The sequence below is a fragment of the Sinocyclocheilus grahami genome, unplaced genomic scaffold (genome assembly GCF_001515645.1).
Source record: "Sinocyclocheilus grahami isolate Dianchi unplaced genomic scaffold, SAMN03320097.WGS_v1.1 scaffold1002.1, whole genome shotgun sequence".
Classification (NCBI taxonomy): Eukaryota; Metazoa; Chordata; class Actinopteri; order Cypriniformes; family Cyprinidae; genus Sinocyclocheilus; species Sinocyclocheilus grahami.
The window spans coordinates 222975-244981 of NW_015506181.1; the positions used below are offsets into that span (position 1 = coordinate 222975).

Here is a 22007-nt window from a genome sequence, read left to right on the forward strand (position 1 = left end):
TGTAATTTATGAATAAATGATTCAATGACTCACTCAAGATGTACTTGTTTCATTACTGGATGAATCAGCGTTCTTGAACGAATCTCGAATCTCTTGTCAAAGACAAATACATTTTAACAGCCCCTTTTCGCCACCTACTGGCGTAACGATGTAATCGCTAAATCTTCATTTGAAGTGTCAAATTACTTTCAAAAGGTAATTTACTCTATTTTACCATTTAGATAGCTAAGTAAACGTGTGTGTGTGTGTGTGTGTAAAATAGTATATCAGTCTGGCGAGTAAACAAAACATTTTACTAGCCAATGGCGATTATATTGCCAAGGTGTGCGTAGAGGGTTCTCTTGCAACATGTTTAGCTTTCACAGATATTATACTTAGCTTTTTTGGCTTCTGATCGCAAATGTAGCCAAACTTTGTAGCATTTAGATTGGTTTAGATTAGCGAGCAAGGTCCTGGCAGATCGCTTGGCCGGGTCCTCACAGATGAATTGAAAAAAAAAAGCGCATAGGAATCGATAGGTGGAATCGAAATTTAAATTTTACAACAAGTATCCGATTCTGGAATTGGAATCGATTTTCGATTCCCAACCCTACACGGGTCACAATTCTACCTTTGTGTTCCACTGAAAAATGCTGACTTCTGGAACAACATGATGAAAGACTCAACTATTTCTTTAGGATGGGGGGATACATATATGTATGTGTCCAGATGGTGTGTTTCTTACCCTGTCGGGCAGTGTACTCATTGTCCTCAATGAGTCTGGCCAGGCCAAAGTCAGCGATCTTACACACCAGGTTATCACCAACCAGAATGTTAGCAGAGCGCAAATCTCTGTGTATGTAGTTCATTCGCTCGATGTAGGCCATACCTGCAGCCACCTGAATACACAAACACTTACACTGAAATCTGCTGAGCAAAGCCTAGTGCTGAAGCTACTTGAGGTCAAACTAAGAAATATTGCATTCTGTGTGTTACAGTGCTGATACAGCATGATAGGGTACCTACATATAATAAAACAATAACTTCATACACACAATAGGGGCCAGAACAGATTCTTTTCAGACTGAGTGATTTAAAGCAGGGTTATTTTCATCCTCCTGTATTTGTTACATCATTGATCTTCTGTGGCCCCAAAAACTATTTTAAGTAGTATACCTATTTTTATCTTTCTTTGAAATAAATGGTGGTTTGCTGTTTTTTAATAGTGTCTAAATATTTTCTGGGACCACTGTAGATCAGGTTTAAATGATGTTGCTGTACCTGGGCCGCCATGTCGACGATGTTGGGCAGCTTGAGTGCCCGTCCCTCCCCGTCCTTCAGGAAATCTAGAAGACTTCCTAAAACATACAACATACACATGTTAGCTTCAGCAAAACAAGGGGCATGCTGCTATAAGCACATGTGTACACACATACACTCTTAAAAATAAAGGTGCTTCACGATGCCATAGAAGAACCTTTTTTGTCTAAATGGTTCCATAAAGAACCTTTAACATCTGAAGAACCTTTCTGTTTCACAGAAGGTTCTTTGTGGCGAAAGAAGGTTCTTCAGATTATAAAAAGGTAAGAAAAAGACGGTTCTATAAAGAACCTTTGACTGAATGGTTCTTTGTGGAACCAAAAATGGTATTTCTATGGCATCGCTGTGAAGAACCTTTTAAGCACCTTTATTTTTAAGAGTGTACCTGCGTAATCTTCAATAAAGCGTATGCAAAATTCATTCATTTAAAACAGCCAATTTCAAACAACTACACTGATTAGGGAGAGATTTACTTTGAACTTTTTCCAGGTTTTAATACACTATAAACAAAACAAAAACACCCGTTTAAACTTACATGTAAAAAAAACATGTTACTTCTAAGAGAGGGTGGATTATGGCCTTGCCTAAATTATGTTTTGATGCCGAATAACATATGTGTGGAGTTCAGGAATTTTCCCATCAACTGTCCATTAGGTTTTCTAGCAGTATTAGCTTAAATGTCTGCTTCCTCCATTACAGCTCTTCAAATTCAATTTAGCCCACTTTAAATCAAGCTTTAGCGTTAGTTCTGGCAGGTCACGTGAGTCAAGCTTGCATCAGCTGATTCTCAGCTGATCACATCTCCCTATAGGAATACGACACCTATCGCGGCATTCCTATATAAGCTGTATTCAGTATTATTCAGCAGCCTCCCAGCATGCGTCAGAGCAAATTACCCCCCTCCATCCCCAGCTCCACCTTTCGCCACAGTCAGGACTTAGCTTTCTGATATTCCTTGCTAATCAGACTCCTTTATCTTGAATAAAGTGTTACACTTAAATATCATTGAGTACATTAATGATATCTGCCTTGTTCTGTTCTGTTAACCCTGGGGGGGTTATTATTGCCCCTCTCCCTGCTCATTCATGACAGGCTGCATGGATGGGCAGGGAGGTTTTTTGCCCAGAACAGAACCATACCGCCAAACCAAACTTTATGCTAAGTATCTATCATTTTGACGATAGTGGTCCTAACAGAATTTCTTTTTCTTTCTGTCCAGTACAGCAGAGTGTTTTGAGTCCTCAAGTGACAATTTCTAAGGGTTAGAACATCAACCTTCAATCCTGATTTATCTTTAATTGGATTTTTTTTTCAGTCAGGCCTACAAAACCCATCAGTGTTGCTAAAATAGATACATTCCATGCCTGTCCTCAAGTTAACCCATTCTCTTCACTTTTACTATGAGAACGACGGCTGACCTTTTCCCATGTACTCAGTGACGATGTAGATGGGCTCCTCAGAAACGACAGCGTAGAGCTGCACTAGTTTATCATGGCGTAATTTCTTCATGATCTGCGCTTCCTCCAGGAAGGACTCTGGAGACATGGTTCCCGGCTTGAGGGTCTTCACAGCCACTTTAGTGTTGCCATTCCACGTGCCTGACAGAGACCACACATCAGAGAGTCAATGCAACTGCACAAAGCTCCTAGAGGAACAGTATGCCACAAAATGACATTCATGCACCCCCAAAAAAAGTTCAGCCCCCTCGTTCATGCAAAATTAATTTGCAATTAAAGCAGCCATTATCACACAAGTACACTGATGGGGAATTCACTATGAATGAATTGTGCCCATTTATAGCATTGTCTATTTGTATTTACTTTCTATATTGTTTTAGCCCTCTTAAATGAGGAATTAGGCAAATCAACGCAAATTTGTTTTTTGTGTGTGTGTGTGTGTGTGTGATCACATTATACTTGTGATTTGTGGCTGTTTTCCTGCAGGATATAGTGGGGAATTTCAACAGACAGGAAAAAAACAACAACTTTGTTAAATCCACAGCACTGGAATCTGCTTGCCTTTACACGACACTGCAATGGTGGATATTCTGACAATTTGAAGTTTGTAATTTATTGGGTATTAAAATACCTTCTGCAATCCTAGATTAATAGAGACATCTGAAGATCCCAACCAAGCCAGAACTCTGCCACATGGCTCAACCAGCGACAAGAGCTTTGGGCTGGACAAAAGACGGAGATTAGTTTTTATAATAATTAAAGTGCTTTTCATTTTTCTGTCCATTGAATATCTTTTTTTCAATTTGAAATACTTCAGATTACTGAAGAAAATGTTACAAACATCATCTCATGTTTACTTGCAGGCAATGCCAAGGTGGTACTCAAACGGTTACATCTGATGTGGTACCTGGTTTTTAAAATCTGCACATGCTCACACTCACACTCACACACTCACACTCACACACACACACACACACACTCACACACACACACACACACACATACTGATCTGTGTGCCTCTATTCATTAAAAACGAAATACCAGCAGTGTCCTAAAGGCAATAATTATAATAGGCAGATTCAGGTGATATTTTTGGATGCAAATCTACAGGAAAGTGAGTGAGAAAGTGATGGATGAGCACACAATCACACATATCTTGAACAAGACTGATTAATAGAGGTGTGGAACAGAAGAAAAACTCTCCTGGGGCATTAGTCATGATAAACACCCGTGATTCAACTTGATACTTACTGTCCTTTTTCTTACCTCCATTCACTGGCATGGTAACAACATCACTGAAGCTCTTACAATAATTATTAAAACAAATCAGTATTTGAAAAATGTGTGCAGAAATTAGCTCTAGTTTGTCCCTCGAGGAAGGGTTGTTCTTGTGAAAAAACAACTTCATTGTCTTTTTGACAATGACAAGTTTACATTTTCATCTAATCCTTGTGCATGGTATGGATAAAAAGACACGGGTTTCTGGCAAAAATGAAGGGATAAAACCAAAGACTTGATGCAAGATCGCTCTGGACTAATTCATTAATACGTTAATAAGAGAAATAGTTCTCATGAAAATGAAAATATTGTATTGTCTGCTCACCCTCCAAACCTGTGTGCAATAAGAGAAATTTTGAAGAATCTTTAAACTGCTCTTTTACAACAGATCATAATAACCATGATTTAAAAAAAAACCACCAAAAATTAGGGGTGGGTGATGTGGCAAAAATATAATTTCTTGATTTTTATAGACTTACAAACAGAGCCGATCCTCCCTATACGCAAAATACGCAAGTTGCGTAGGGCCCCCGAAACACCAGGGGGCCCCCTTGCTCTCAAAGATGAGTTTTTTAATTTGGCCAGCGGTTATGAAAACATGAATGATCATTTCTTTTAATGCGGTGCGCTATCGCCCTTTCCATGTAAAAATCAGTCAAATCATGTAATGTGAATGTCGTACAGTTTTGCTCGAGACTAAAAATACGAGTTGAATGTGTACAAAGCCACGGAAGAGACACTGTTTCCCAAGCGCTTTCCGCGAGCGCCATTCAAGACAAATGCGTTTCATTCATTCGTTCATAACCACTCATAACCCCCCCCGGATTGGCACTGCTTACAAACTTATGTAGTTTTATAAAAAAAAATTTCATGCTGGTTTTTAAGACTATAGCCCTATTCGCACGGGATAGTATTATCTGGGGAACTTGTGTGATTTAGAAATCACACCCCTCACATCTGAATTCCGTGTGGCGCATTCGCACGGGATAAGCGAAGCCTGTGATCTTACTCAAATTTACTGACTTATCTCCCGGATATGATGTCAAGGATTGCGTAACATTATATATCATAAACAGGAGAGTGTTCCCTACTGTGCTGCTGTACATGTCATCCATCTCCATCTAATCCTTTTTCTGATGTTTTTCAGCTTTCGCTTTCTACAATTTGTATAATTGTACACTCTTAAAAATAAAGGTGCTTCACGATGCCATAGAAGAACCTTTTTATCTAAATGGTTCAATAAAGAACCTTTAACATCTGAAGAACCTTTCTGTTTCACAAAAGGTTCTTTGTGGCGAAATAAGGTTCTTCAGATTACCAAAAGGTAAGAAAGAGATGGTTCTTTAAAGAACTTTTGACTGAATGGTTCTTTGTGGAACCAAAAATGGTTCTTCTATGGCATCGCTTGAAGAACCTTCTGAAGCACCTTTATTTTTAAGAGTGTAGATAGCTATATGACCCAGCACCCAAAATACTACCAAAACACTCCAACGCAGCCTCAATTCTTCATGAAAGAAGGATAAAAAGCCACACAGGAAACAAAAACCTTGAAAAAAATGATATAGGATCCAGCTAAATCACATAGATGCCAATTCACACGGGACTAATATTATAACAGGACCTCTGTGTTTGGTGAAATATGGTACAATTTTTACTTTACAAATTACAGACATGGCCGATTCGCATGGGACTAAGATCACAGACAATCTCCGCAGTTATTACAAATGACTGGAGGTCACCAGGTAATACTAATCCAATGCATATAGGGCTTGTTTTGCAAGTTACTGTCAAACTTATTGAAGACAAACAAGAAGAGTCAGAACAAAGAAACATCTGATAAGCAGTGGAACAAATTAATACATCAGAAGAAAGATATAAAATGAAGTAAACATGGCTTTAAATTTTTCAGGTAAGTCTGTCTATAACATTAAGCTATTCAGGTGAGAAACATACAGAAACTGAATAAAGTAAGCAAATGTAAAATACAACACTGTATGAATGAAATATAGTGACTTTTATTAACGCTACAAAAAGTATTAATTTGAGAACAGTGAGTGATTTTATATCTTTATTTTGTTGTTTGATTTGATTAACATTAATTACACAGCAGGAGGTTTATTAGGCTGCTATTACTATTAATTATTATTATTATATTATTGTACACTCTTAAAAATAAAGGTGCTTCAAAAGGTTCTTCAAGCGATGCCATAGAAGAACCATTTTTGGTTCCACAAAGAACCATTCAGTCAAAGGCTCTTTAAAGAACCATCTCTTTCTTATCTTTTTATAATCTGAAGAACCTTCTTTCGTCACAAAGAACCTTTTGTCAAACAGAAAGGTTCTTCAGATGTTAAAGGTTCTTTATGGAACCATTTAGACAAAAAGGTTCTTCTATGGCATCGTGAAGCACCTTTATTTTTAAGAGTGTAACCCAGTTTGCACTGAATGCGTGAAATCCGTTTAGCCATTAATATGTTTATAAGAAACTGAAAAAAAGCACAAATGTCAGTGCATGTCAATACTTCTCAAGGGCCCCAAAACCTCCTCAGACCCCAGAGAGTTAAGACCTAATTCACAGAGCTAATATACTGTATAACTACTGTATAACTAACAGGATTAGATGAAAATGCTTCTCTGAAATCTTCATTTAAAGCCTACGTTTGTGTGGAATCAGAGAATGTGTGAACTGTCTTACCACACCAGACTTCAGCGAAACAGCCGGCCCCCAGCTTCCTGTCCAGCATCAGAGACTCGCGTGCGATTTCCCAGGAGTCATAGCTAAGTCCCACCGTATCAGGGATGTAGACCATGCACACACCCGTTAAATTAAAGCACAAACCATCTGCACTCTCTATAAAGGAGGAGGAGTAGAGGGGTTAACTAGCAGGACGACGGGGGAACATGCAATGAGAGAGAAGGAGGGTGGTCACTTGTCCTGAGAGGGTCGGTCACTTCAGGATGTCTGAATATTCCAGAAATGGATGCACACATTGACCCACCTTACATCCACAAGAGTGTGTTGTTTAAAAGCCAGAAGGATAACTTTGCAATCGTCATGCCACAAATGCTTTTGTTAGAGTTTAACATATATTGAACCTGGAAGATTGGTTTAAATAAATTAGCTTACATATCCAGACGTTTGTAAAGTAACTCCACCCCTCACTTTGACCTCACTCCATCTCCCTCTCTGGGGTACGTTTCCCAAAAGCAACTGTGGTCGCAAGTTCCGTAATTACCAATAGATTTCAATGGAACTTGTGACCATAGTTGGCTAACGATGCCTCTGGGAAACACACTCGTGGTTGGCTGTTGCTTAGCGCTGTGATAGGAGCCATACCAATCCAAACCTCCCCGAACTGGCCGTTGCCTAAGCGCTTAATGAGTTGAAGCGACTCCCGTGGAATCTCCCACACGTCTTTGGTTTTGACAGACAGGTCAGTGAGCCTTGGCATCCCTTTGTGGCAAGGGACGACCAAACGACAGCAAAGCCCCGCTGCCCGCTCTGAGCGTGTGCACACAGACATATACAGATACACACAGTGTCAGAGAGAGAGAGAAAAGACGAGCATCAGAAGCACTGAAGGAAGCAGTGAAGAGTTTTAGCATCACGCCTGCAAATAGTGTGCAATTTGTATCGCTTGTGAACCCATGTTGCATGTTTCTTTCAGTGGCATCTGCACTTGTTTGTGAATCACTTAATGATTTCTTTCACTTTGTGACAAAGACTTGTTGGCTTCTTGAACAAAACAATAACAACAACAGCAACAACAACAACTAGAACCTGGTAACTAGGGCTGGGCGATAAATCGATAACGATAATTATCGCGATATAATTTTCCTCAATAAAATCATAAGAAGAGTTTGATAAATGTTCGATATATTGTTTAAAAGCGGAACAAATCAGCACAACTCATTTGAAGCGCACCACACGTACCGTTTATCCGCTCGACTCAAAGTTCAAACAGCAGCGCAGCGGTTGCGAGCTCACTAGAGCAGATTGATGACAGCGCTTGAATTCAGCGAAAAACACTAGTTTAAAGCCAGATGAAACAGCGCTGATACAAGGAGAAACACTGTGCACAATGATACAGTCAGAAGACTTTTCAATCTACAAATCGCCATCATTTACCATAGATTTACTCCAGTAACACTAACAGCACCATGGTATTGTGTCAGAAATGTGGGTATTCGTATTGAATTTCATTATTATTGTAGACATGTATTAAATGTATTAAAGGAGCATTTTTACTAAATGTATTTAGATTACTGTTTTTCATACAAATACCTAGAGACCATATAGCCTACATTTTTACCATGGTATTGAGGTGCTATACTTGTGGTTTTAACTGTGATTATCATGATCAAAATGTATGCTACTATGGAAGACCAATGGCTAATTAAAAAAAAAACTCAAACTGAATTAATTAATTAGGCAATACAAAATGTGGTTGCTGCAATTGTTGCAGATGATACTGATTTTGATAATAAACATAACTCTGCATCTGCATCCTAACGCAAGCTTCTATCAAATGTGCATTTCTAAGGGACAAAAAAAATGTAATATTATAATTAATATTATCAGGCAACACAAACCTGTTTCTTGATTTGAAACAATATTACTCATTAGAACATGCAGAAACTAAGAAATAATTTTTTTGTTCTATTAAGATATTTATTTCATTAAAGAAAAATAAAAAGTGTAAATAAAAGTGTAAAATAATTCAAAAGTGTAAAGAATTTAAAAACATGAAGTATTTACCATGTTCTGACCATAAAGAGTAGTTTAAGACCACAATTAACGGTCTGGTTTTGACAACTTTCACTTTGTAGCAAAAATATGCCTTTAAATTTGAAAGAAAGAAAAATTTTACACATACTGTATATCGTGATAATTATCGATATCGACTGATATGAAAAAAATAATTATTGTGGTAATTTTTTTTGGCCATATTGCCCAGCCCTACTGGTAACTGATTGAAAAACAGTAATGGTTAGCAATAATCATTCAGTCTGGACTGTTTTGTAGCTTCCTTTGAGATGTTTGCACCTTATTGACTGGCGATAATGTAGGTCATGCCTTTTGGGCATGTTTTGACATTTTGCAAAGGGTTAATGTGTGGCATTTTCCTACAACACTAAAGGAATATTTACTCCGGACTGTAAAGCTGAGATAACAGAACACTTGGCACCAATAGATGCATCATTTCAGGAATCAGTCATTGAGTACCATCTGCTCTGAGCTTGAGGAACCAGAGCCTCATCAGCCTCATCAGCCATCAACATCAGTTTCAACCCTGATCAAACACACCTGTCTGTAATTATCAAGTGCTCCTGAAGACCATTATTAGTTGGTTCAGTTGTGTTGGATCAGGGTTGGAGCTGAAGGTAGATCTCCAGGAACCGGACTAAGCACTCCTGATTTAAAGTTTGACTACATGACAAAGTGCCACACACCAGTCCATTTTAAAATGATTTCCGGGCTATGTTTCATGTAGAATGCAGTATGGGACCAAACTGGTATTAAAGTAACCATATAATTAGCCTATTTTAGTATAATGGATTTCTTAAAGGGATAGTTCAACCAAAAATGGAAATTCTGTCATCATTTACTTTCATTGACTCTCGTCATTCTGAAACCATGCATTTTCATTAATCTTTGAAACACAAAGATATTTTTAATGACATTTCTGATACGCCATTGAAAGTCCAAGCATTACTTACCTGACATGTAAGAACAAACCTCACTAGTTCTTGTACATCAAGCAAGCATATTTGAGAGCTTGTTTGCCATATCTTATATGATCCATGTATGGGGAAGTCGTGGCCTAATGGTTAGAGAGTCGGACTCATAACCCAAAGGTTGTGGGTTTGAGGCTCGTACCAGCAGGAATTGTAGGTGGGGGGAGTGAATGTACAGTGCTCTCTCCCACCTTCAATACCACGACTGAGGTGCCCTTGAGCAAGGCACCGAACCCCCAACTGCTCCCCGGGCGCCGCAGCATAAAATGGCTGCCCACTGCTCCGGGTGTGTGTTCACGGTTTGTGTGTGTTCACTGCTGTGTGTGTGCACTTTGGATAGGTAAATGCAGAGCACTAATTCCGAGTATGGGTCATACTTGGCCACATGTCACGTCACTTCACTTTTTTTTTAATATGCGAAAGATCAGTGTTTATATGTTAATAAAAGCCTAAATTAAATTTGTGCATCATAGGCCGCATTTACACTACAGTACATGGCACAAGTGACCCAATTCCGATTTTCCTCCCATGTGGCAGAGATATGACCCACAAAAAGCACATGGATTCTGATCCGTCTCAGATCGGTTTCAGGCCTCATTCATTATGTGGAAATAGATCTGATGTGAATCGGATACGTTCATTTCAGAAGACTTGGACTAAACCGCTCGATTCATTTGGATGATGAATTACAATGTCTTTAGTGACATGTCGGTGAACGAATTGGTGTTTCCGAAACTAAATGTTTACACTATCATATGTCTATTATAAGCATGAACAATGACAGGGGTCCAATAATGATCTCAAATGCAGCTCTGAAGTTTTTGCATAAATGAAATGCCCCATTAGAGCGAACTTAAACTTTGTTTCAAATATATTTGTATGTAGTGTCCTGTACTGAAAGTGCATAGGGAGCTTCCCTGATCTCACTAACCCCCTAGTGTGACTCAGATTCTGGGTGAGTCACATACAGGCAGATCCTCTTTGACACAGCTTTAGAGAGCAGCTGGCCCTGCCGCACAGTAGATAACCCGCTAGGCTATCAGAGAGCTCTTGTTTCACATTTTTAAGCTATAAATGCCTCTGCAGATGATACACACTGCATAGCACATGTCATATTTTGTCCTGCATTTGACTTTTCAAAAAACAAAACAGTATTATTAATAATTTTGATTTTAAATTATGATCATGCATTTTTTGTGGATCCATACAGAATGGATGAGAGAGAGTAATGATGGATTTCTGAATTGATTTTCACCCATCCCGAGTTCTTACCTAGCTACAGTTGTTGTTTTTTTCACATTTACGATTCAGATGCGCCAAATAATACAATGTGACAAGAGACCAGAGGACAGGGCTGGGCGGTGGAACCAAGCTATCGAAGCAAATGAAGAAACAGACTGCAGAGTCTTCTTTAAATGCACTGCCGTAACAGGGAACATTACAGAGACAAACACAAAGCTCTGCTTCTGAAAGCGAAGATGGTCAACAATGAGAACGTGTCAAGCCAAAGCAAACACTTTAGAGTAGCATCAACACAGCAACTGATGCTGATACACAGTTAAGGTCATCATGAGGATGTATTATTAGAAGTATCTGTGTGTATGTTTGTTCTCTGGGCTCAGTATGGGAAGTCAAGGAAGAAGCAAAGTGCACACGCTATCTAAAATCCATACGACTCATTCTAGATGCATTAACAGTCGATATGTTAACTGGAGCATAGGCAAAGTACATCCTATTGAGAGCTATTCAGATGACTGGAGCAGTGCCGCCTCCTGTAGAGAGCTGTAAAAGCACTGTGAATGGCATTATGGGATATATAACCATGCCTCTAAGTTAAAACTATAATTACTTACAATCATTTTGCATGTCAGACTATGAAATGAGATATACTGAGCTCTGTGGAATGAGAAGCGTGTCTATGTGTGTTACCCGTGTAATGCTGGACCAGCTGTTGAAGCGTCTCAAACTGAGCTCTAGTGGTGATGTAATATCCTCCACTGTCCAGTTTACGGATTTTATAATGTTTCACGTGGTCCCCCTTCACATCGTCCCAGTCCCGGATAGACAAAGAGAAGGCACCTGCCACACAGACACAAAACAGAAGTGCGTCTGTAGTGCAGTAATACTGTGCAGTGTGCTAAATAGTGTAGTGTAGTGCTGTGCAATGCAGTAGATGGTGTTGTGTGTAGCACAGTTAGGGGTGAGAACAGAGAACAGATTGTTTTTCACTGGTTCCACTAGGTTCTAGAAGAACTGTTGTAAAAATCCAACAAAAGGACAAATGTAAAAGACTTTGTAGCTAATGGCTTAAGAAGTACAATCCCAATAAGTGCCAAATTTGATACAATTTAATTAAAAATGATGGATACATATAAAATTACTGATTTGAGGATGTCGATTATGTATATATTTATCATACATTATGTTTATTATTTTGATAGTCAAGGGAAACCAACTCAATTTAGTTATTCGCAGTGCTTCGTGGGAGTGTGTGGCTATTTTTTGCGATTTCTTTGCACAATCATTGGTAATGTAGTTTTTCCACTAGGAATTATGATTTTAAAAAGTAATATTGATTAACATTGATTAACAACCTTGCGACATCCTCGGTTTTTATTTAATGTTTTACAAATTGTTAAAACAAATTTAGCTCCCCTATGGACAAAATGAATGGTTTTTGTACTTGCAGAACTCGCCTGTTGCACTCTATACCATTTTTTTTAAACCTTGAATGCAGTTTCCTGCACTACGATGGAACAGAAACACAGTTACTCAATCTACAGAGCTAAACAGCACAACCAATGTTGCCGATTATAGAACCAATGAATTTTATGAGCCATTTCTTCATTTTTATGCCAATTTTTCTTAGCGAACTAAAAGCATACAGCACAACACAACAGAACCACTTAGAAACCAAAATCGGTGAAAGAATAATTCACTCAAAATTCTAATTTTATAGTCATGCACTAGTTTACTTTAGTTTGAAAAAATTTATATCAATCAATAATAATAGAATAATTAAACTCTTCATGAATCACATCTTTAAGTACAGTAATGGTGTTGTGTGGACAAGACCACAGGGACCAGTTGAGTCCTCTGCACAATCTGACTTTGCTGCAGCCTGGAATGAAACACAGTTACTCAATCTACAGAGCTAAACAGCACAACCAATGTTGCCGATTATAGAACCAATGAATTTTATGAGCCATTTCTTCATTTTTATGCCAATTTTTCTTAGCGAACTAAAAGCATACAGCACAACACAACAGAACCACTTAGAAACCAAAATCGGTAAAAGAATAATTCACTCAAAATTCTAATTTTATAGTCATACACTAGTTTACTTTAGTTTGAAAAAATTTATATCAATCAATAATAATAGAATAATTAAACTCTTCATGAATCACATCTTTAAGTACAGTAATGGTGTTGTGTGATTCATTTGTAGGTTCCTGAAGAAATGTTTTCAAGTCTGTTTCAAGACTTAAAAGTCTCAAGTTTCAAAGTCTGACATGTCAACATTTATCCCAACCAATGGTGGTCTCTGCCAATGGACGGGTCTACATGTTTGTCAAAACAACAAAATAGGGGAGTGACTGGAAAAATTGCTTCCAAAAACTGTGTTTGCAATTTAATTTGGGCACAAAAGCGACAGAATCAGGATGCATTCAAAATTTCGAGGGCAAAATTCAATAATTTCAATAAGAATCTTCATATATGGTTTGATACAATGGTAATACATGGGTCAGTTTTTGGGAAGTGTCTTTGTAATTTGTCCCAAACAACAACACAAATGTTGCCTAGCAATAACAGTCAGGAACCACCCTGTACTGCAACTGTATCTGGATTCATTTAGAGTGGGCCGAGGTTTGTCATGCATCCTGCTGAGAGGTCTATGGGTTAAAGTAGGAGTGATTAGAATTACATCACTTTACCCCCACCCTTAACACAGGCAGTTAGTTCAGATTAACACACACACAACTAATCCAACACTTACTCCTCAGCCTGGATTGAGTCCACAGGGGCGACATAATTGCTGGGAATGTAGCCGGTTCCTCCTGTAGTGAGAGAACGGGCGTCCCACCAATCACCTTCACTGAAACAAACAGACAAAGACAGAGAAAAAAACACATTTTCTTATTGTCATGACAGGACTTGAGAATTTTTAGTCTTAGTAGACTTGTCCATGCATCTGTCCTTCCGTATGTTCATCCATCTGTTCATCCAATACCTCAATTCATTATATGTTTATTATATGTTATATGTTTGTTCATCCGTCTTCAGTATGTTCCCACTAAAATGTAAAACACAACACACCCTATACACTCTTTTACCTCTTCATACACAGAAAAACAAAAGGTCAGTGTCACTAAAGTTTCTTTCATTCCTTTGTTTAGATGGACCAATAAACAGAAACACCACAAGAAAGAAAGAGATCACTGCTGGTCTTTTTAGGTAGAATTGTGTGCGTTCTGGAAAACTATTCTTCTCTTCCTTGAATATTTTCATTTAATTTCATATTGCCATTGTCTCGCATCTCTCTCCTACAAACCTTTCACCACAAGTAAACAACCACATCCAGAGTGGAAAACCAATCAGCCTACAGCTGATCTGTACTTCTGTGAATGTCCCATTTATTCGATAACGCTCTACTCTCTCTTTAACATGCCCTTCATGTAATACCCCTCTCCACTAACCAATCTCTTCCTCTCTCAAATAGCCTGTCCTCTTCACACAAAATATCATTTCCAAGAAAAGCTTCTCTCATCTCCCCCAATCATTGTGTCCACTTCCCCAGACACACACAAACACACACACACACGCACGCATGCACGCACGCACGCACGCACACACACACACACACACACACACACACACACACACTTTCATGCAGTGTTATTATAATAATAGCATAGCTTGAGAAGACATGCTGTATGGAGCAGTGGAGACTACATTACCACCAGCAGAGGGCGATCTATTGTTAAACACTCCGGCAATGCACCCCAAATACATATTCTTTCGTTATTTAAAAACTGTTGCTTAATTATCTTAAACAAAACTGAAAATTGTTAAGAAGACTTTTGTCTCAAAATATATGCATTCATTTTAGCGATTCTTAATTTGCTACTTAAATCTACAACATTTTAAAAAACATGAAATATTAGATCAAGTACGCACAGAATTAACTTTGCGCTGCTGCGTGTGATCGCGTCAAGGATCAGACAAATATACACGTGCATCTTGAAAAGCGAATGTTTTGGAAAGTGCTATCTAAGTTTTTGTGCCATCTAGTGGTTTAGAGGAAAATAATATCAAAGGTGCCTTTAGCCCCGTTGTACCCTACTTAAGTCTTATTTAGGTGGGCCAAAAAGCACTTACTAATTTACTAATTTAATATAAATTAAAGACAAGCTGTATTATCCAATACATAACATGTGTCCTTTAACATCTCTGTCAATAAACAAAAATCGGCACACTGCCACTACTGCTCTCAAAAAAGAAGTTTATTAAAATCACAACGTTTCCACCCTACGGTCTTCGTCAGGCAAACAACAAGTGATCAGAAGAGTACAATTTATCAACATGATCTGTCACACCTGATACAATTCATCAAACAAATTACCCAATCATCCAGTGAACGAAAGCGAAAAGGAAAAATATAAAAATAAAACAACAACAATAATCAATATACACATAATGGTCGATTTTACATGTGTTCGAGAAAGGCATTCTTTCTGATCGATGACCATGTAAAATTTTATTTTTATCCTTAAATCAGTCACCAAGTTATTATTATTATTATCTTTTATTATGAGTAAGTCAAGAAAACTAACTTGGCAAGTATCATAATCCATGGTGAATTTAAGATGTTCGCTACTACTGTTTCAAAATTGTTGGAAGTCAAGTAATTCATTCTCCGAGCCACACCATATAAGAAAAATATTGTCAATATATCAACGCCACAAAAATATGTTCGGTAAAAAAGAATTGATCACAGGATTCAATACACACTCATGTTCAAAATGCCCAACATACAAATTCGCATAATTAGGGGCCATTGTACTCCCCATTGCAGTTCCCTTGATCTGTAAAAAAGTCATTTTTGTACATGAAAAAGTTTTTAGTCAATACCAATTTTGTCAAATAATTCAGACAATAAATACTAGGACTCTTATTCATAAAACAGTTACGTAAAAAGAAATTGATAGCTTGTATACCACCCTCATGTGGAATATTCGTATATAACGATTCCACATCTAGTGTCACAAGTAATACATTATTTTGAGGCAATTTAACGGACTGTAGTATTTTAATCATATCAATAGAGTCCTGCACAAAAGGAAGACTTTGAACATATTTTTTATTGTTAATGAACCCATGACTGCAATAATAGGTCTACCTGGTCCTTGTGTATTTTAGGTAAAACATCACAGGTGTGATTGGATAATCAACTTTTAAAAATTCTAATTAATTTTTCAAAATATCACCTCTTTGAAGAAATTCTTGCAATATATCATGTATTTCATTCTTAAAAGTTAATGTTGGATCACGGTTGAATGACCAAAAGAACCCCATTGCCGTTAATTTCAATGCTTTCAAGCATAATTTGTCGACTCTTCGATAAGTGAAAGTACCCAGATCAATAAAATCTTATTACAGAGGGAAGCGTTCTACATCTATACATTAAATACTCTTTCTCCAAAAGCTTTACTTTTGGAATTTGACTTGAAACCCTTTTTGCGATTTGGGACATTATGTATATATTGATTATTATTGTTGTTTTATTTTTATTTTTTTCCTTTTCGCTTTCATTCACTGGATGATTGGGTAATTTGTTTGATGAATTGTATCAGGTGTGATAGACCATGTTGATAAAAATTGTACTCTACTGATCACTTCTTGTTTGCCTGACGAAGACCTTAGAGTTGAAACGTTGTGTTTTTAATAAACTTATTTTTGAGAGCAGTAGTGGCAGTGTGCTGATTTTTGTTTATTGGCATTACATCACAGATAAACTATATATTGCCGTAGTCGTGTGTTTATTAGTCATGTAGAATCAATGAAAGCAGTTGAATCTTCTGTTTATTCAGCTGCAGCGATTCTTCTACGAGACGTATTTGGAGTTTCAGCGCGAGAGCGCCCTCTGGCCTTTGGATGGAGATTTACTGCTGATCACAGAACCGTGCTTCACTGAAAGATACGCATGACAATCGCAGCTTCTGTCGAATTGCGATCTCGATTCCATTTCGATTTATCGTGCAGCCCTAGTGGAAACGTTGTGATTTTAATAAACTTCTTTTTGGAGAGCAGTAGTGCTGATTTTTGTTTATTGACAGTGAAGTACTCCATGTGATTGAGCACCTGCCTAAAGCTTTTTGGATGTGCGCATATTACACTTTCTTCCTTTAACATCTCTATCACAACATATTATTTGATTGGACACCATTTAATCTACAGTACCAATATTTATTTGCAACATGATAACTGGTCACCATTTGCATACTTTATGATCAGTCATGTAACAATGTAGCATACTGTTATTATTTGTACAGACTGTACGAAGCAAAGACGATCCACTCATATATGTATAAATGGGAAAAATATGGCTAGGAAAAACAAGTGCCAACTTACAGTTAAAAAAGTAATTTTCTATACAAATCACATTGTACGAATTCCCATGAAATCGTCACCATGTAAAATAGTTAGATTTTCTCATGAGATCAGGTTGTCTCGACTCTAAAAATGTAATTTAAACATAATTTATTCAAACAGTTAAACAGACGTCTGTTTTTCTCCATTCAAGTACATAGAAACTGTTCTTGCAACGGCTGAAAATAGCTGTATGGGGGTGTTAGGAATACGGTTGCCGGGTGAACTGAATAGCCTTAAAGGGGCTTTGACATTATTCAGTTTAAGTGAATAAGCAGTGAGCTAATTTTCCATTTTGGACATGCTTTATGTTTCAGGTCTTAGACTTACGTGCTATTGATGATTTGAAACTTCTCGCCTTTACTGAAACTGAGATCGTCTTCTGTACGGGCCTCATAATCATAGAGAGCAACAAACAGAGTTACACCTGAGACAAACAGAGAGAGAGAAAGACCACATCAGCACCATGAGGATTAAGAGACATCCAAAGTGCAGCGTGAGCACTAGCAAAGAAAAAGCCATTTTGGTCTGCAGAGGCTTTCAGACAGATCAAATGACATTCAAGACCTGCAATTAGGGCCTGCAGGAGCCATTATAAGAGTCAAGACTGATTCAAGAGCACCAATCCACCACAATACACAGACACACAAAGACCAGCACACTGATACACAGCACTGAATGATGTCTGGTCTAAAAGTACCTTAAGAGGGATGAGCTGGAAGCGACACCTCTCCCACCGGGATGTTATAAACAAAGCTGTGTGGGATCGGGATGGGTAGCATTTGTCCGGTCTGGCAATGCTAAGTCATCTTAACTGCTGTCATTTTGATTTTGCTGTGCCTCGAATGACTCCCGTAAGATTTGAGATATTTGGTCACGACATACTAGACCCAGAGTAATGGGACACAAGCAAACCAAACCCCTCATTAGATGGAACCCAAACCTAAAATCTGTCATTAAGCACATATTCAGTAAGACAGGAATGTGAAGCAATCAACCTCAACATTTAGCCGCAGATCATAACTGATAACCCATCTTTAAAAGTTCTTTATTGATCGTGGCCATCTCATGACAAGTTGTCCCCTATAGGGGTCACAGTAGGTTTTAAAGGAGTCATGAACAGACATTGTTTTTTATTTTGTACTGTTCTCTGAGGTCCCCTTACAATGTTATCAAGATTTTTACATAAAAAACATCATAATTTAGAAGTAATAAGCTATTTTCTGTCCTGTTTTTAACCTGCCTCATCAGAACGCTCTGTTTGAATAGACGTGGAGGATTGTAGACTCGGAAGTAAGCGCCCACTGCTGTGATTGGCTAATAGTTGTATATGTTTGACAGTCCTGCACAGATGGAAGCTGCAGTGATTTAGGTTAAAAACACATAAATACTCATATCAAATGATCTGTTTAACAGACAAAGCAATAGTGGTCACGTAATAAAAACAGTTACTTACACTTGTGTGTTCACAACTCACCACTCTTTCCTAACGTTGGGATCCGAAGGAAGGCAACGCAAACGTTTTTTCTACAACTTGGCACTGAACAGCGTCTTGATGTATTCGGAGCATCTTTATCGTTTGGTTTCTGTATAGACCTGCGAGTTCACCTCTCTCGTAAACACTACATGCGCGAATCGGTGGGTGGGGCTAAACAGAAGATGTCGATCTTCTTCTGTGGACACTATTACATCATACAGTGATACATTCCACAAGCTGACATTTTGGAAAACTGCCTTCAATATAAGCTGTTGTTAGACTAACGAGAAAGTTTTGAGTTCTGAACCTCTTGTATGTCAAAAGATCAAGGGAATTTTGGTTTCTCAGTTCACGACCCCTAAGGATAAGCTTAAGGTTACTGACAATTTTATTATTATAATTTTTTTTAAAGGTCAAGTTTTTTGATGTGTCCCACCACAACTTCTTTTAAATAAGAAAAATATCAGCACACACTCTCAAAAATATTAAATAAATATTTTGGGTTCCCCAAAGGACCTTAGTGTGAAGAAATGCTAATAATATGAAAAAATAAAAATAAAAAATTTTAGGGCTGGTGAGTGATTAATGTAATTAACCGCACATTACACTGAGAATTTACTCCCAAAAGATAATTTAAAGTCAATGTTGTGTAAAGCATCAAACAAACATTACAAAAAGTAGCTTCAGCAAGAAATATTTTGTTTGATTCAACAAAGTTTATCGCATATACTCTTTTTGACCATGAGGATGAGTAAATGATGACACAATTTTTTCCCATTTTTGGGTGGGTGATACCTTTAATAACTTCTATTATTATTATTATTATTATTACTATGGAAATATGAAATTATTTCTTTAATGAAATGATACTCTAAATAATAAACTGCCGGTAGGTGGTGATAAATGTCTTAATGATTAAGTCATTTATTCATTCGATTAGTTCAAAGGGCTGATTCATTCAGGAGTGAAGTAAATGGTTCTTTATGAATGGTCCTTTGAATCATTAGGCTTGTTCCACATGAAGCGGATCATCACCATAAGACCGATCGGTGTGTGACATTAAAGTACCGCGAGAGATAATAGAGAGCAGATGGCTCCTTATGCTTTTGAATCGCTCTCGCGGTGCCCTTTGATGCCATACACTGATCGATCAGTGTAGCGCCGCTTCAAATCCAACGCGCCTATGGCCAATGGTTCAACGTGCCAAATAGTTCACCCAATTCATTCAAAACGTGCATTAAGAAATGAAATGCCGCTGTGTGTTGCTCGGAGACGAACAGTTCTGCTTTGTCTTTATATTTTCGTTGGCAAAATTGAGCAAAACAGACAACATTGTGTCTAAAATAACGCCATATTAACTTCTTACTTACTGAATTGTTGTATAAGATCAGTATCATCACTCGTGTGATATTGCACTTAGCCTATTGCTCGTGTGATATTGCTAACCGCGAGAGATAATAGAGAGCAGACGGCTCCTTATGCTTTTGAATCGCTCTCACGGTCCTTTGATGTCACACACTGATCGATCAGTGTAGCGCCGCTTCAAATCCAACGCGCCTATGGCCAATGGTTCAACGTGCCAAATAGTTCACCCAATTCATTCAAAACGTGCATTAAGAAATGAAATGCCGCTGTGTGTTGCTCGGAGACGAACAGTTCTGCTTTGTCTTTATATTTTCGTTGGCAAAATTGAGCAAAACAGACAACATTGTGTCTAAAATAATGCCATATTAACTTCTTACTTACTGAATTGTTGTATAAGATCAGTATCATCACTCGTGTGATATTGCACTTAGCCTATTGCTCGTGTGATATTGCTAAACTATATGATGTGAATATGAGAAAACAACTGAAACGGGCATTTTTCCCCATATCTTGACTTTTAGGGACATTCTAACTATGTTCTCTAGGCTCCATGTTGCCCTGTATCATATTTGTCATCAATCAGCTGTATGAAATGTCAGATGACCCACATAGGTCTGGGGCGGGGCAAGTGCGTTAAATGCTTTAATAAATTGAACACGTTATTTTTCACCGTGATGAAAGTTAAAGGTTCTTAAAGAAATCATAGATGCCAAAAAACAAAACAACAACAACAAAAAAACTTCATTTTTATGAGAAAGAAAGCTGTGTACGTCAAGACATTAATAGGCAAATTCATGGACAATTATGGGCATTGGGTAAGATGACGCACTCAAGGTCTTTCTGTTAATAAATTATGCAATGAAAATTTCCTCCATTTGAATTTTAGCCAATTTGTCAATCTATTTAATTTCTCAGGTCACCAAATTACATGTTTCTAAAGAACATCTGGCAACAATGGAGGCTTTATTCTGCTTAGACAACACATTTTTTTGTATTTATGTCAGTGTCTCATTGTGTAGTTAGACAGGTCTGCTCTGATATGGTCATCACAGGCGACTAAAACACTGAGCTTGTTTGAGCAGCTTAACAAAGAAACACTTAATCAAACAATGGTATGAGGTTTGGGTAGTTGGGACTGTATGAAAAGTCTACCTGTGCCTCCTCGTGTGCGGAGCGTTCCCTGCTGTGTGGATGTGTTGATCCCTCCAAAGACTGTCACACCCTGCGTGACCCCAGCGCCATGGAAGTTGTTGTAGTTGGGAATAGCGGTGACCCCAGTGACCGCGCTGAAGCTGGGGTAATGCTGTGGTGTGGGGTCGACGCCATAACGATAACCCACTCCGCTCTGAGACAAGCTGGTGTCCCGGTCCTCGGTTAACTTAGCAGCCTCTTTGTCCTTACATTGCACACAGCCCATCCTCTATGATCTGGCAGAGACAGAGAGAGATTAGGAATAAACTACCCGTGTGAAAAAGAAGTAGCCTTTAGCAAAAGTGTGAACTGATTATAATGAATAAGTGTCTAAAAACATTGCATTGTAAGATTTCAAATTAAGATTTTAACTGATGAGCTTAATTGTTCAACACAATTAAGCAGACTTTTTTTTCACAATGTTAACAACAGCTTATAGGAACACTCCACTATTTTTGAAAATAGGCTAATTTTCCAACTCCCCTAGAGTTAAACAGTTGAGTTTTACCGTTTTCGAATCAATTCAGCCGATCTCCGGGTCTGGCGGTAGC

General features: G+C 38.0%; 1 protein-coding gene across 1 annotated transcript in view; it reads right to left on the reverse strand.

Moving 5' to 3' along the window:
- The window catches only part of LOC107565451 (tyrosine-protein kinase fynb-like), a 49942-nt gene extending 28253 nt beyond the window's left edge, over positions 1-21689 (reverse strand). The window contains exons 1-9 of the mRNA XM_016250693.1: positions 21418-21689; positions 17754-17850; positions 13771-13869; positions 13605-13666; positions 11703-11852; positions 7372-7536; positions 2718-2897; positions 1261-1337; positions 725-878 (exon numbers count right to left, since the gene is read on the reverse strand). Of these exons, the coding sequence (XP_016106179.1) occupies positions 725-878; positions 1261-1337; positions 2718-2897; positions 7372-7536; positions 11703-11852; positions 13605-13666; positions 13771-13869; positions 17754-17850; positions 21418-21682 (1249 nt within the window). The 5' untranslated portion in view covers positions 21683-21689. The remainder of the gene's footprint in view (positions 1-724; positions 879-1260; positions 1338-2717; positions 2898-7371; positions 7537-11702; positions 11853-13604; positions 13667-13770; positions 13870-17753; positions 17851-21417) is intronic.
- Between the last annotated feature and the right edge of the window lie 318 nt (positions 21690-22007).